The sequence below is a fragment of the Brachyhypopomus gauderio genome, chromosome 5, assembly GCF_052324685.1.
Source record: "Brachyhypopomus gauderio isolate BG-103 chromosome 5, BGAUD_0.2, whole genome shotgun sequence".
Taxonomy (NCBI): Eukaryota; Metazoa; Chordata; class Actinopteri; order Gymnotiformes; family Hypopomidae; genus Brachyhypopomus; species Brachyhypopomus gauderio.
Window position 1 is genome coordinate 11,606,721 of NC_135215.1, and position 12,876 is coordinate 11,619,596.

The 12,876-nt window shown below is 37.7% G+C and overlaps 1 protein-coding gene across 2 annotated transcripts in view; it reads left to right on the plus strand.

Moving 5' to 3' along the window:
• Positions 1-4,746: 4,746 nt before the first annotated feature.
• mrpl23 (mitochondrial ribosomal protein L23) overlaps positions 4,747-12,876 on the plus strand; it is a 25,073-nt gene continuing 16,943 nt past the window's right edge. Inside the window, exons 1-3 of one of the 2 annotated variants that reach the window (XM_077005689.1) lie at positions 4,747-4,886; positions 5,709-5,831; positions 10,997-11,079. In XM_077005689.1, coding sequence (XP_076861804.1) covers positions 4,870-4,886; positions 5,709-5,831; positions 10,997-11,079 — 223 coding nt within the window. In that variant the 5' untranslated portion in view covers positions 4,747-4,869. Of the gene's footprint in view, positions 4,887-5,708; positions 5,832-7,553; positions 7,703-10,996; positions 11,080-12,876 lie in introns of those variants that run through there. The other variant, XM_077005690.1, reaches the window with a different exon arrangement.

Consider the following 12,876-nt stretch of genomic DNA (forward strand, 5'->3'; position numbering starts at 1 on the left):
AGCATCAGGGCTAAAAGGTCTTGAAAATTATCGAATTTATGTACTTTTGGCAAAGTACTATTTCTGTTGAAACGCACCAATCAATGGCGTTGTAAGAGATATGTACTCCATCTACTGATTTAAACAACTTACAACCTAGAAATAGCTTTTAATGTATTGTGAGGTAGGTTATGTAAATTAATGGCATTAGAACGTTACATTTAGAAATCATTAACTTTTAACATTAACTGTATTTTTTGCATTAAAATATTTTCATTATTGTAAACAAACAACAGAATCAGCTGTCTATGATCTGCATGCAAGCTTAAACAGTTGGTCATTAATTGTTTTCAGTTGTTTTATGGTAACATTTAAAATGAAAAACAATGCAAATACCCACATATAAAACAACAATAAAACTAAAATAAATAAAAACAGCAGCGACAGCCTGAGTAACTGTGGTGTACACATGAAGATTGCACAAAATGAAGAATGAAAATAAGAAATCAAGAAATAATATCAAAGCTGAGAACCTACACTGGATGTCATATTTTTTGACCATGTGCAAATAGTTTCCTCGCCATCAGACTATGAGTGTGTACATATGTGTATATACGTGTGTGTGTGTGTGTGTGTGTGTGTGTGTGTGTGTGTGTGTGTGTGTGTGTGCGCAAAGGGCAGTGCGTAAAATGCGTGTGGCTAAGTCAAGTTCAACACTAAGTCACTGCAGCCATGGTCCAGTGTAAAAGTTGTACTGTGGCCACATCCAGTGACCAGGTGTCATTTTACATGTCAACTATATGACTCCATTGAGCAGTAGCGAACTATAAATACAATTTTGAATGATTGTTGGCATGCCCTACTTTCCATGCCATAGAGTGTGGTATTAGACAAACTGCAGGATATTCCTTGTATTAGCACTGCATGTATATTCTCACACTGCAATGTGAAAATTCATGCACATGAAGTGACAGACTGGGTACAGTAAGCACTATTCATTTTAAATAAGTCAGTTCAAGTTTTTGTCAATTTGGGATGATAACACAGAAAAAAACATACAAAGTTTAGAACGTTATAGATGTTAGTGATGTTATGCTGCCTCTGGCTTTTTTCCTAATGGAAATCCACATGGGGTGATGTGGTCCAAGTTCAAGTTTCATAGCTACAAGACTTTGTCAAATGCATTCATGTAAAATAGTATTGCAATCAGTGGAAAATGGGAATATGCAAAAGGCAAGGATCTGCCTTGAAGGAAATTATAAAATACTGCTTGACAAAAGTAATAAAAAATTGCAGACCTTTACAAGCAAGAAAAGTAATTTCAAACAAAGAGGTTTTCCATCGTTCTGTCTGGATCATCAATTTACAATTTCCCTTTCCTGTTGGATATTTAATACCAACGAGCTGAAAATGTTTCCATAGCTTTTCTTCAGGCTCTGCAACTGATGTCTTAGCCATCGTGAAAACCAAAGAAAGTACATCTGTTTTTATATATTTTGTGTTGTTTCATATATTCATATATTTTATATCTGTTTTCATCTTGCTTAATTAATGTACACTGTGCAGACATAAAAATATCTGAATGCCTCTGCACCTGTCATTAAGTATTGTATTCCCTTGAGCATTTTTTGAGATTGACTTTATCATTAAGAGTATATGACATTTTTTTCAGCTGCATGAGGGTACAGCTCTGGTCACCAACAAACCGCTCAGTCTAATCTATAAATGGAAGAGCTTGAGGACAGTGTGAGAGCAGACCTTTGGTTGAAGGTTGAGTGGAGTCGAGTTGCATGTGTGCAGCTTCGCCCGCCCATCTGAGCCCACCCTTTCCAAAACATTGGCCACTTGTCAGGAAGTTCATGCTCTGTGATTCCAAAGCAGGGACTTGGGCCAACGACCTTCTGGCATCTGAGACCGGAGGTACTCCCTAACTCCCAATCATTCATCTAGGCCATTGTTGGAACATGAGAGGTGACTATGGAGACTGGACTGAAAAAAGATTGAAGCTGCCTTATGATGCTGCCTTTGGTAACAGAAACATGGACTTGGTGACAGGTTTTAAAGTTTTTCCTAAAGCTTTTTTTTCACAGGTGGAATTGTAAACTACTTTAAACTATATATTGTAAATTATGCTACTTTAACATCTGGATTCAATAAAGTGCTGTATTATATCATCTTAGTAGTTGGAGGGGCTCTCTTTGGAGTGTTACAAGGCTTTTCTCTACTCACTCAGCTTGTCATCTTTGATTGCAGACAATACAGTATTACCTCGAAACTTACAATGACTGCTGTTTAGTCACTATCTAGTGCAGAACTGAAAACAAGGCCTAGACATGGATTCATGTGTAAGGTAAATACCTCCATATATCTGTGGTCAGAACCAATTAATAGCATGGGTTATGACTTTTTATATGTTAATCCATTCATACACGCACAAAACATAATTTGTTTTAAAATCAGCAACCTTCATCTAAAGTGATATATCCTTTTTGTTGAAATGAATGAAAATGAAGGTCATAGTCATTACACATAATCATTAGGGAATTTGATAGAAATATACTGTATATTATTCCTGACTGAGTGTAATTTTTAATCAGCTGCAAAAAGATGTTCAAAGCCATTGTGAAAAATTTACAAATTTTTTAATTTGACATGCTAGCTACTTTCTCTTGAAATAAACATCACAGACTTGCATTCAGTTCTTTATTGTATTATATAGGACACAATATTCAAATATTGAAACTTCTCCACTGATGAAGAGGGATTACATCAATATTATTATATATATATATATATATATATATATATATATATATATATATATATATATATATATATATATATATAAATGTCTTTCCTCATATAACCTCCTTGCATCCATTGGCTGTACATACATTTTGCCTAAAATACTTACAAAATTGTTTTAATAGAGTGAAAATCAACAGAATATTTGCAAATGTTGATATTTCCCTCTATATGTCTGTGAAGAGCAAACAGTGTCATAATGTCAAAAACTCCCCAAGTTACATGATACGGGCAATTAGTGAGAAATGACTGCAGCCAAGAACACAGCCGGATGTAGAATAAAAGCAATTAATACTCATGCTATGGGTTACCTTCTTAAAGAGACGTATGTAAACTTCCTAAAACTGAGCACTGTATGCACACAGCCTGATTTAGATGTATGGCATGAAATGTAGTCTGCCTTCTCAAAATATCGATGAATTATCCAAGTGTTATATTGCTGATCTCTTAAAACATTGCTAACAAACCTATTAATATGATCATTGTATTATTAAGATTATATGTATTATATACTTAGGCTCGCTGAACAGGTATGAATTATTTGCAGAACAGGTTTTGGTGTGCTAATTCTGCCTGTACAATGATAGCTTTGGGCATGAACTTTGGCCAAAATCAGGAGTCACGGGCTGGGAAGGCAATCCTGCCCAATCCTGGATGAACTGAAACCCCAATAGGTATTCCTTTCAGGAGATGGTTAGTCATTTTTACACCCAATGCAACACTAGATTAATGGCAGAGTCACATGTGTGAAACATTTCCAAGAGTTATGATGAAGTGGAAGGGGCAAGGTTTCCCTCTGCTGTTAAAAACATTCTTACCTAGAAGTCTTACTAAATAAGGATAGCTTTTGTAATGCAAGAAGGGCAATGATTGGTCTTGGTAAAAACATGTTGTATTATATATGAATTATTTGTGAAATCAGTAAATCAGAGGAATTTGACTCAAAAGTTGTTTTACGGGATGATAATACTGCATGCCAGCCAAAACCAACATTTCTGTGTAAAGGAAAAGTCTTGTCAGCCTGCAATATAAATCTCGAATTGAGTTGACATCACAAAAATATGAGAACTTTACCAGCTGCCTTACCTCATTTATGAAGGTATATAACCTGTGCATGTGACAGTGCACAGTGGAGTATGTCTTATGCTATATGGTTTCTGCTGGGGTTTTACTGCCACTGGCAGCTTTAAATCATGGGAACAAACTCTTGTGACTTGCATTTTATGAAAAATAAAATTAGTAATATAAAATATAATAAGGGATGCAATAAAGATATCTGGCAACATCATATTTATATAAGAATAACCTATCTTCGTAAGAAATGTGTATTCAATTCACAGTACTGAGCATGCACACTTTAACAGTGGAAAAAGCTTTGCGGACATTAAATATTTCTGATTGAAATACAAAATAGCAATATACATCCAACCTTATATATTGAAAAGTGAGAAATATAACACATGCAAACTACTAGTTAGCATCCAGTTCAGAGATAAATCCCAGGAAAGTTAATGAAAGGAGGTGTCAAGGCTTGTTTCTCTTGTAGTTAAGAAAGGGGTTTCTGGAACTATGTAGACTTCAAACATTTCTGTGCATCTGCAGCATAGGACTTAATTTACATCTAGTTGTGTTATTCTGAACTCAAACATTGCATTGGTCTTGGTATGTTATGAAGTGAACAAAATAGATAATATATATCATTTGAATGTCTACACAATAATTTTATTTAAGCAAGGACAATGACCACCTGACTGCAGGGAAAATACTGCAATTCCAATTTTGCCGATAGCAAAAGCTGTATTCATACAGTACATTTGTACACAAACATTTGAAGATATAAAAACGAATTTAAGTAAATTCAAAATAAATCTACAAAATCCAGCACAAAATCCACACTTTTGTTTACGTTAACCAAAAAACGAATTTATTTGTTTTACTTTTATTTTGAAAACTACCAACAAGTCAACACTTCCTGCAGTTACTCACAACGTTATAGAGGACCTTGAGCACATTCGTTGGAAAAATGTATACAATATAATTACAGTACATGTACCTATCACTCGTAGAGAAAAAATAGTTATCAATATGGCAAGACGGCTAATGTAAGTGATTTAATATCTGAAATATACTCAAAATATGTTCTAATATCATGACTTATAACAGTTGCCACCTCCTGGTAGGGGATAGGACAGTTGCTAGGTAGCTGTCGTTGGCTAGCTAACTGGGTTGAACGCATACAGGCTCTCGCTAAGCTACTTACGCTAATCAGCTTGCTAGCCAGCTAGGTAGTTCTCTAGCTAGCACTGTTTCTTTATAGCTAATAAATGAATAACTACTAGTACCTCGCTGTATGTCTTAATTCGTGTAGCTAGCTGGCGGCCTGCTTTAACGTATCTAGCGTTAACGTTAAGAGCTGAGGCGACAGCATCTGTAGCTAGCTAACGTTAGCCGAGTTATTGAAGCCTGCCATCTAACGTTAACTAGCTTAATAAGCTAGCAAACTGCATCAGAGAGTCTAATCAGATTGGTTAATGTGGAAACTAGCAGGCTCACTAGTTGCTTGTGCGAGGTGGAGATATATATATATATGAATTTGACTTATATATATATATATATAGCCATTCTTGAGTTTGAATTAGTTATATATATATATATATATATATATATATATATATATATATATATATATATAATATATATATATATATATATATCAAGAATGGCAATTCTTGTGTCTTGTGAGACGTGACAAATCAAAGTTCCTTTGCGTTTTGACATTTGTGTGTAAAACACACAGCAGACAGAACAACGAATTACATCCATCAGTGAACTACCCAGATACGTTAGCTAGCCCACTAGTTCATACATAAAAACGTTTCTCCCAAACATGTACATGAGATGCTGTATTTGTTTTACTTGCGCAGATATCCTATTTACCAGCTGGGTAACCCTCAGCTGAGAATATTCCGTCCCACCTTCAACATGACACTTGTAAGACCAGGAAAGGAGCAGCCACCCGACACAGTGCAGTTTCGAGTATCAATGGAGTAAGTTTTCAACGTTTCCCAACGTTTGTGTGCATTTCCCTTTGTGTTTTTATAAAGACAAAATAAATACCCAAAGCTCACGCTTCTCTTAAAAACTATAATGTAATATTTATTTTGGCCACTAGGTGGAAGTCAAATCTTAATAATAAACGTATAATTGGACGCGTGTAAATGTACAGGTAATAGGATGCTAAAAATCTAACTGAATGAATTGAACAAAATATATCTGATAATGTTCTCCCCTTGCTTGCTTCAACTAAGCTAGTATCAAATCTGATGTGTGATTCTCAGCCTGGTGATGATGATAAAAGCAGTAATTATAGATGCTTTGTAAACTTTGTCAAAGTTATTTTTTTTCTTAATCTTTATAGAACACGCTGGAAAGATCCTTCTTTCTTGGTATGCACATTTTTTGTTTGTTAAATGGATATTTTTGTTTACTGGAGATTAACCTAATTCTGATATGGATTCTTCCAGTGCAACTTTTTCAGGTAGCTTTAAAAAAAACCAAACAAACAAAACAAAAATTTAAGCTATATTCATGAAATTCTCTTAGAGAAGGAGATCTGTGTGGATGACCAAACATCACTTCTTACCCAGAGTTGTTTGTGAGACATCATTTGAAAATAATACCTAAGCTGTGGTTTGTCATTTAGCCTTATTCACATCTTGCCAACCTGATCACCTTCCAAGGCAACAGCCCTTAGCCCACTGATTACGTTGTTTTTTTTTTTTTTTTTACCATCAGTAGTGTCCAAGCATTTGTTATGTCGTTGCAGCTGTGTAATATGAAACAGGCAGTCAACCTGTAAATGAGGGCTCAAATAGTAGAGCTCACATGCAAAGAGGACAAAGTCTGCTTTGTTTTCAGTTAAACCTGAGGGCGTGCATCTTACGCCATGACGCTCGAGCCCTGCATCTTACTTATTATTCTGTCAGAGAGCGTTCCAGACCGCACGAGTTTGTAATCCTGCTGTGTGTTAGCACTTGCGTAAGCGATGAGGGGAAGTTTTTTTTTTTTTTTTTTTTTTTAATAAACCTGCAAGAAGTTCAGAGTTTTGTTTTCACAGTCTTTTGTGATCTTGAGTACATCACTCTGCATCCTGGTCACCTGTAGCCAGGGGTTGAGCATAATGCACTTATGCTTCCCTTTGCCAAATCTTTGAGTCCTCAACATTGGGCTGAATGCTGTCTGTCCTCATGCATTAAAAGTGGAAGAAGATAAAAAAAGAGGGGCGGGGAAGGGGTGTGTGTGTGTGTGTGTGTGTGTGGGGGGGTGTTCAAAACACCGTAACCGCCCTCTTATCTGTGTTTGACCACAGACTTCCTTGCCATTTTATCATCATGGCTTTATCTGTCTTTAAGGCCTTAGACTGCTACAACAGTTTTAGGGCTGATGTCAATCTTTTGTTCCCTCCAAACACACTCTTTGCCCTGTAAATGTATCCACTATATTGATGTTTGCTTTAGTTTGGTCAAATATATGAAATAACTAAAGATGTTATGCTTTTCATCTGAATATAATATTTCCTTATCCATCATTCATCTGCCTGGTTTTAAAGCTCCGTGATGCATCGCATACTTAAAAGACTTAAAACAAGCTGTGTGTGTGTGTGTGTGTGTGTGTGTGTGTGTGTATGCATGTGTGCGTGAGAGAGGAAAGGGTGAGCTGTGTTTAGAGATGAGCATCTGTGTTGTTTTGAATACCTTTTATGTGTGAAGGGTGGGGTCCTTCTGAAACCTGGAACAGGAGTGAAGTTCTCCCAACAGGGAGCAGATGTGTGGTGTGTGCTTAGTGAGAGCACTGCATGATGCCATGAGCCACACAGGCCCGAGGGACATGCTTGGATATCCCGCCTCCAATAGACCAGGTACTGCATGGCATTAGGTTAGAAGTGTTAGCAGGAACAATTTGTATTTTGCAATGAACTGTTGTAGTCCTGTTCACTGCTGTCTTTCTTTTTTGTTTTTAAGGTGAGTAAGAACCAGGGACAGGTGTGGGTAATATGGCAGTCTGCTGATGTTATGAGCTTGATTGCCAGCCCTAGAAAGATAATTATATATTTTGTGATGGGTGACAGTGGAAATGGGTTGAGATATGCTTCTTGTGCCGTGTCACCCATCCTTAACCCCTGACCTAATTTAAATACACACGAATCACGTCAACCAGCCATGCTTGATTTCTCCTGCTGTCTTGTATTCTCTATGCTCTACGAAGCACACACACACCCCCCCAGAGAGGTCCACTTTGGCAGATAGTGATGACTGCTTTTGCCTGCCATTCAAGTGTTTTAGAATTTGTAGGCTAGATGAAGGAAGATCGTAACTACTGTTAAGAAAGCGCACACGTAGTGTACACTGGAACCAGGCAGAGGGTCAGACTTTGTGGTGAAGTGGTCGAGTTTGTCAGGCACAGGGATTTAAGTGTGCTCCTGCTTTCTAATGAGATGCAGTTTTTTCCACTTGGATGACTTGGAAAGCATTTTGTTCTGATTACCATTCCCCACAGTGCTTGTTTAGTGTGTTGCTTTCTAGGAATTGCCCCTCTCGCTGTCTTCCTCTTACTCTCACACTCACTCAATCTTAACCAACAAACCCCCTCATTGCACTCTCTCTCACACACAAACACATACACACACACACACACACACCCACACACCCTTGCACTGTTACTTTCCATCTTCTATAACTTACAAGGTCAGGATCCATACTGTTCCAGTCTAGTCTGGTTCTTATACTGTATAGTCTTGACATTAATAAAATTCCAGGGCCTTGTTCCGTCGACCGGACATAAGGTCACATGTCCCAGCGTTAGCTCAGTGTTTTGTAATGTGTTATGAATAAAACATTTTTTTTGTTTGGTTTTTTTAAGCCTAAGTGAACAATTTCTTTCTCTCTACTGAATCATGTGTTCTGAGATGGGTTTTGTGCTGTTTTGACATAATTTTGACTCTCCAACATCTTCATGTCTGCTGGAAAATGACAAACATGTTTCTATATCGTGCTTTAAAAGCAATTTTATCCTGTCCATTATAGAGCTATTACTTTCTTATTCAGATGTTTGACTTGGATGAATCAGCAACAAGGAGCTATATTGTTCTCAGTCTAAAAGAAAACAGTGAATAAATTAGCATGCGATGAACTTTATTTCATGACAAAACAGCTTTGTGTAAAGTAATTTAAAAAGGAAAATGATTTAATTACCACGGTTTAATGAAATGCAACTTTTTCAGGTAGCTTTAAAAAAAACAAACAAACAAACAAAACAAAAATTTAAGCTATATTCATGAAATTCTCTTAGAGAAGGAGATCTGTGTGGATGACCAAAAACACTTCTTACCCAGAGTTGTATGCATCCAGTATATTTGTGCCTAAAGCCAGTTTTACACCTGAAGTACAGTGATGAGCAACCACGTCATTTTGTGTACAAATGTCCTATTGCAAATGTTCCCTTCTCCCTCTTACTAGTGTTCTTCGCCTAACTGTTAACCCTAACCCAGTATCATATGCTAAAACCATGTCCTCCCTAAATATTTTGGTGAAAATATCATCTAGTTTCCAGTTCACGTTCATGTCCATTTTGATGAGTAAAAACATGGCCTTGGCTAGTTATTTTCTGTTTGATCATGGGGCTAAATTGCAATATATGGCAAGAATTTTTAATTTTGTATAGTTCTGGGGCAGAAACTGTTTGCTTGTGGCAAGCAGCAAGAATAAACCCAAAGTCTATTTTTTCGTTTTCCAGGACGTTAACCGCTGTGGTGCCTTGTGCTGCATGCGGTTGGTTTAAAAGATCCAAGTGATTAACATAGGATATCACTCGCGCCATGGAGCGTCTGATGTGTGTGTGCCACGCAGCCTTGGCTAGCCATGCTCACAATCCTCCAGAAAGCAGTAGCCCACATTACTTGTAAGACAATACCTTGTTTAATACGCAAGCTGTACACAATTTCTGGCCATTTTCAGTTGTTAAAATGTGCTGCTTCCAAAGATTCCACCACTAAGCTTAGGCTAAAAGGCTCATTTCCATGGAAACATGCAGCACATTTTCAAGAGCCGATCAGTCTTGACACATTTAACACATCTGTCTACCATATCGCTAAAAGGCATTTTTGGTTGAATGACAAAATTAAGTATAAGTGTTAGAGGTCATATAGCCTGACTGTTGCTTTTTAAAAGTCTAAAGTTTTTCCTGCACTACAAATTATTAAATCATAGTTTATTTTTATTTACTGGGATTAATTTCACAGCTCTGTGTACATGATTAGCCTTTATGAAGTTTTCTTGCTTTCAAAGCGATATTAAGGTATGCTAATACATGCTACTTCAACAGTTATAGTGCCTTATCCTAGATATTTGTTTTATATAAAAATTTATATAAATTGTGTAGTTTTTATGTTATGTTTTGCTCAATTTTCTTACAAATATTCACTGTTGCTGTGTTCAGTTATGCAAGATGATGTATAGGTAGACTGAGCAGTTAATTGCTTTAAACACTAGGATCAAAAATGTAGGATAAAACATTTTGCTGAGAGGCTATGCTTTCTGCACATCAAACTTGTGTTACTCATTTTTTACTGATTACAGACTTGAACTAGATTAATTTTTTTCCCATTTAAAATTTTCCCTAAATCAAATCAAATCAAATCAAATATATTTGTATAGCGCTTTTCACAACACATGTTGTCACAAAGCGCAAATGCATGCAAATATATTTATTGAGGAGCTGGTTATGTAATTTTTGTTATTATTGCTTAGTTACATTCATATAGCACTTTTCTCAGTACCCAAGGACATGCTTGATTTCTGATCAAGACCTGAAATGTTGGTTAATGCCTGACTGGCAAAATCTTATTTTCATAGAGGGATACGGAGCTAAATATATATGATTTACATGGCATATGTCTCTAGCATTAATCAGCTTGGGGAAGTTAGTGATTTGAGTCAGCATTTTAACAGTTGTGACAGCCCGAAGGGATAATTAGTAATGAAGTGTCATTTATTTCTCTAAAATTTCTCCAAGTATGTTTTCAGAATGTCTTAACTGGTGGTTTTTATGTAGTAAAAACATTGACGGTTCTGTTTTCTATCTATTATTCATATACTTTGTTCTGTTCTGTTTCTCACCACCATCTCGTGCCACATCTCTCCCCAACTTGTCCAAGAATGACCAAATATGATGTGAGGAACTACCTGGAGAAAATCTACAATGTTCCTGTGGCTGCAGTGCGCACAAGGATTCAGTATGGTAAGCAAATCAACCTGAGCCAAAATTGCATGACTTTGTGCACACATTTGCTCCATTATGAAACAACTATAAAAAATTATAAACAAATATCAGCATAGATAATGGTCATTATGCTGACTCTCGTGAGTGTGTTAAATGTCTGCACAGTTCAGCAAGGTCAATATTAGCATCTATGCAGTAGTGCTGTTTAAAATGGTAGATTTCAGATCAGACCTGGCTATAATTTATGCAACATCAGCTTGTGGATCTGTGTGAGAGAGTACAGTTTACCACACAAAATGCTAAATCACACCAGCACACCACAGCAGTCCAGTCACAAACCCCAGAGGTTTGCAAACCACCGTTGGGAACATCTTCTAAATTGAAGACTCCAGTTTTTTTTTTTACATTTGAGATGTTGCTACCCTTTCTCCCAAAGATCACGCATAGGTGGCAGTATGCAATGAGGAAGTAAAGAGCGGGTATTACAGAGGACAAAAAGATGAAGGCCATAAAAAAGGCATCCTTAAAAAGTCTGTCAAAACATTACAATACTATAAAGAGCTTTTACTGCTTCAGTATTTGCTGATCCCCCCCCCCCCCCCCCCCCACACACAACACACCCACCTCACCCCCAACCCCCAACCCCCCACCCCCCACCTCTATCCCTTTCTTAATACAACACTATGAAAAAGGGGTAAGCAGCCAAGTTGAAGAGGCCTCATATTACCGAGAAACCATGTTCTCTGATAGCAGGCGGGGGGAGGGGGTTGTGGGTAAAGACAGTGAGGAGTGGCTCGTGTGATTGGATGCTTCTCCCATAGCCACTTATCTTCAAATCTGCTGCTCCAGCGCTCTGACCACCGGCTGTCCTAGAATGCCCTGTCAGACAGGTCAGCCAGGACTTCACACATGCTGTTTTTTACTTTTTATAACGTCTTGTGTGAAAAATCATAACAGGAATAATCATGATAATGTAATAATAGAAAAATTCGTTTTCTGTATGTATTTGCTTTTATGGGGAAGCAGGATTTACTTGTTATGAATTTTGCAAGCTTCCAAGCTTGCAGCAAAGCTAATTTGCTGTATACAAGAGCAGAATAGTAAGATGGCCACTGGGAGCCCTGTGTCCCTGCAGTACCTCTCTGCGCTAAACATGGGGATCCAGGGAGGCTGCAATTTTTACGAGTGCCACGTTAAAACCCCCAAAAGTAGTGAAATGCCAAAAACACACACACACACACACACACACACACAACAACAAAGGCTAAGCAATCCTTTGGTGCGTCAGAGCAGGTATCCCTCTCTGCGTCATGGGTTCCACTCCATTGGCGGTGTGAAGGATGTATAAGTCGGGCTGAAGGGCCCCTGACTGCTCCACAGCACTCAAGGGCTCCATTCTTTCCTCCTTGAGTGTGGTGGGGTATTTTGGAAGAGGTTGCCATAGCTACTCCTCCGTCCTGGGATTTGTAATGTGATTGTAGCCAAGCCGCAACCCCAAAACAAGGAGGATATATTTATTGAAGCGTATGGAGTATGTGTGGGGTGGGATTTTGGGTTACTGTGAAAGACGGGAGGTTCATTAGCATGAAAAAAGTGGGCTTTTCACCTGGTTTTGGGGAGCAACCCGGATGACCCAAAATCGGGGAGTTCCCCATTCTGCTCTTGTCTCTATTCAACCATCACCAGTTGCCTCAGTGAGGCTGTTAAAATGGGGGTGTCTTTTACCACCCCTGAAGGGCTTTCCCTGAGTGCACTACTGTGATTACATGTAATACACACATGTGCTCATATGACTCATTGTAACAAACCCTCTGC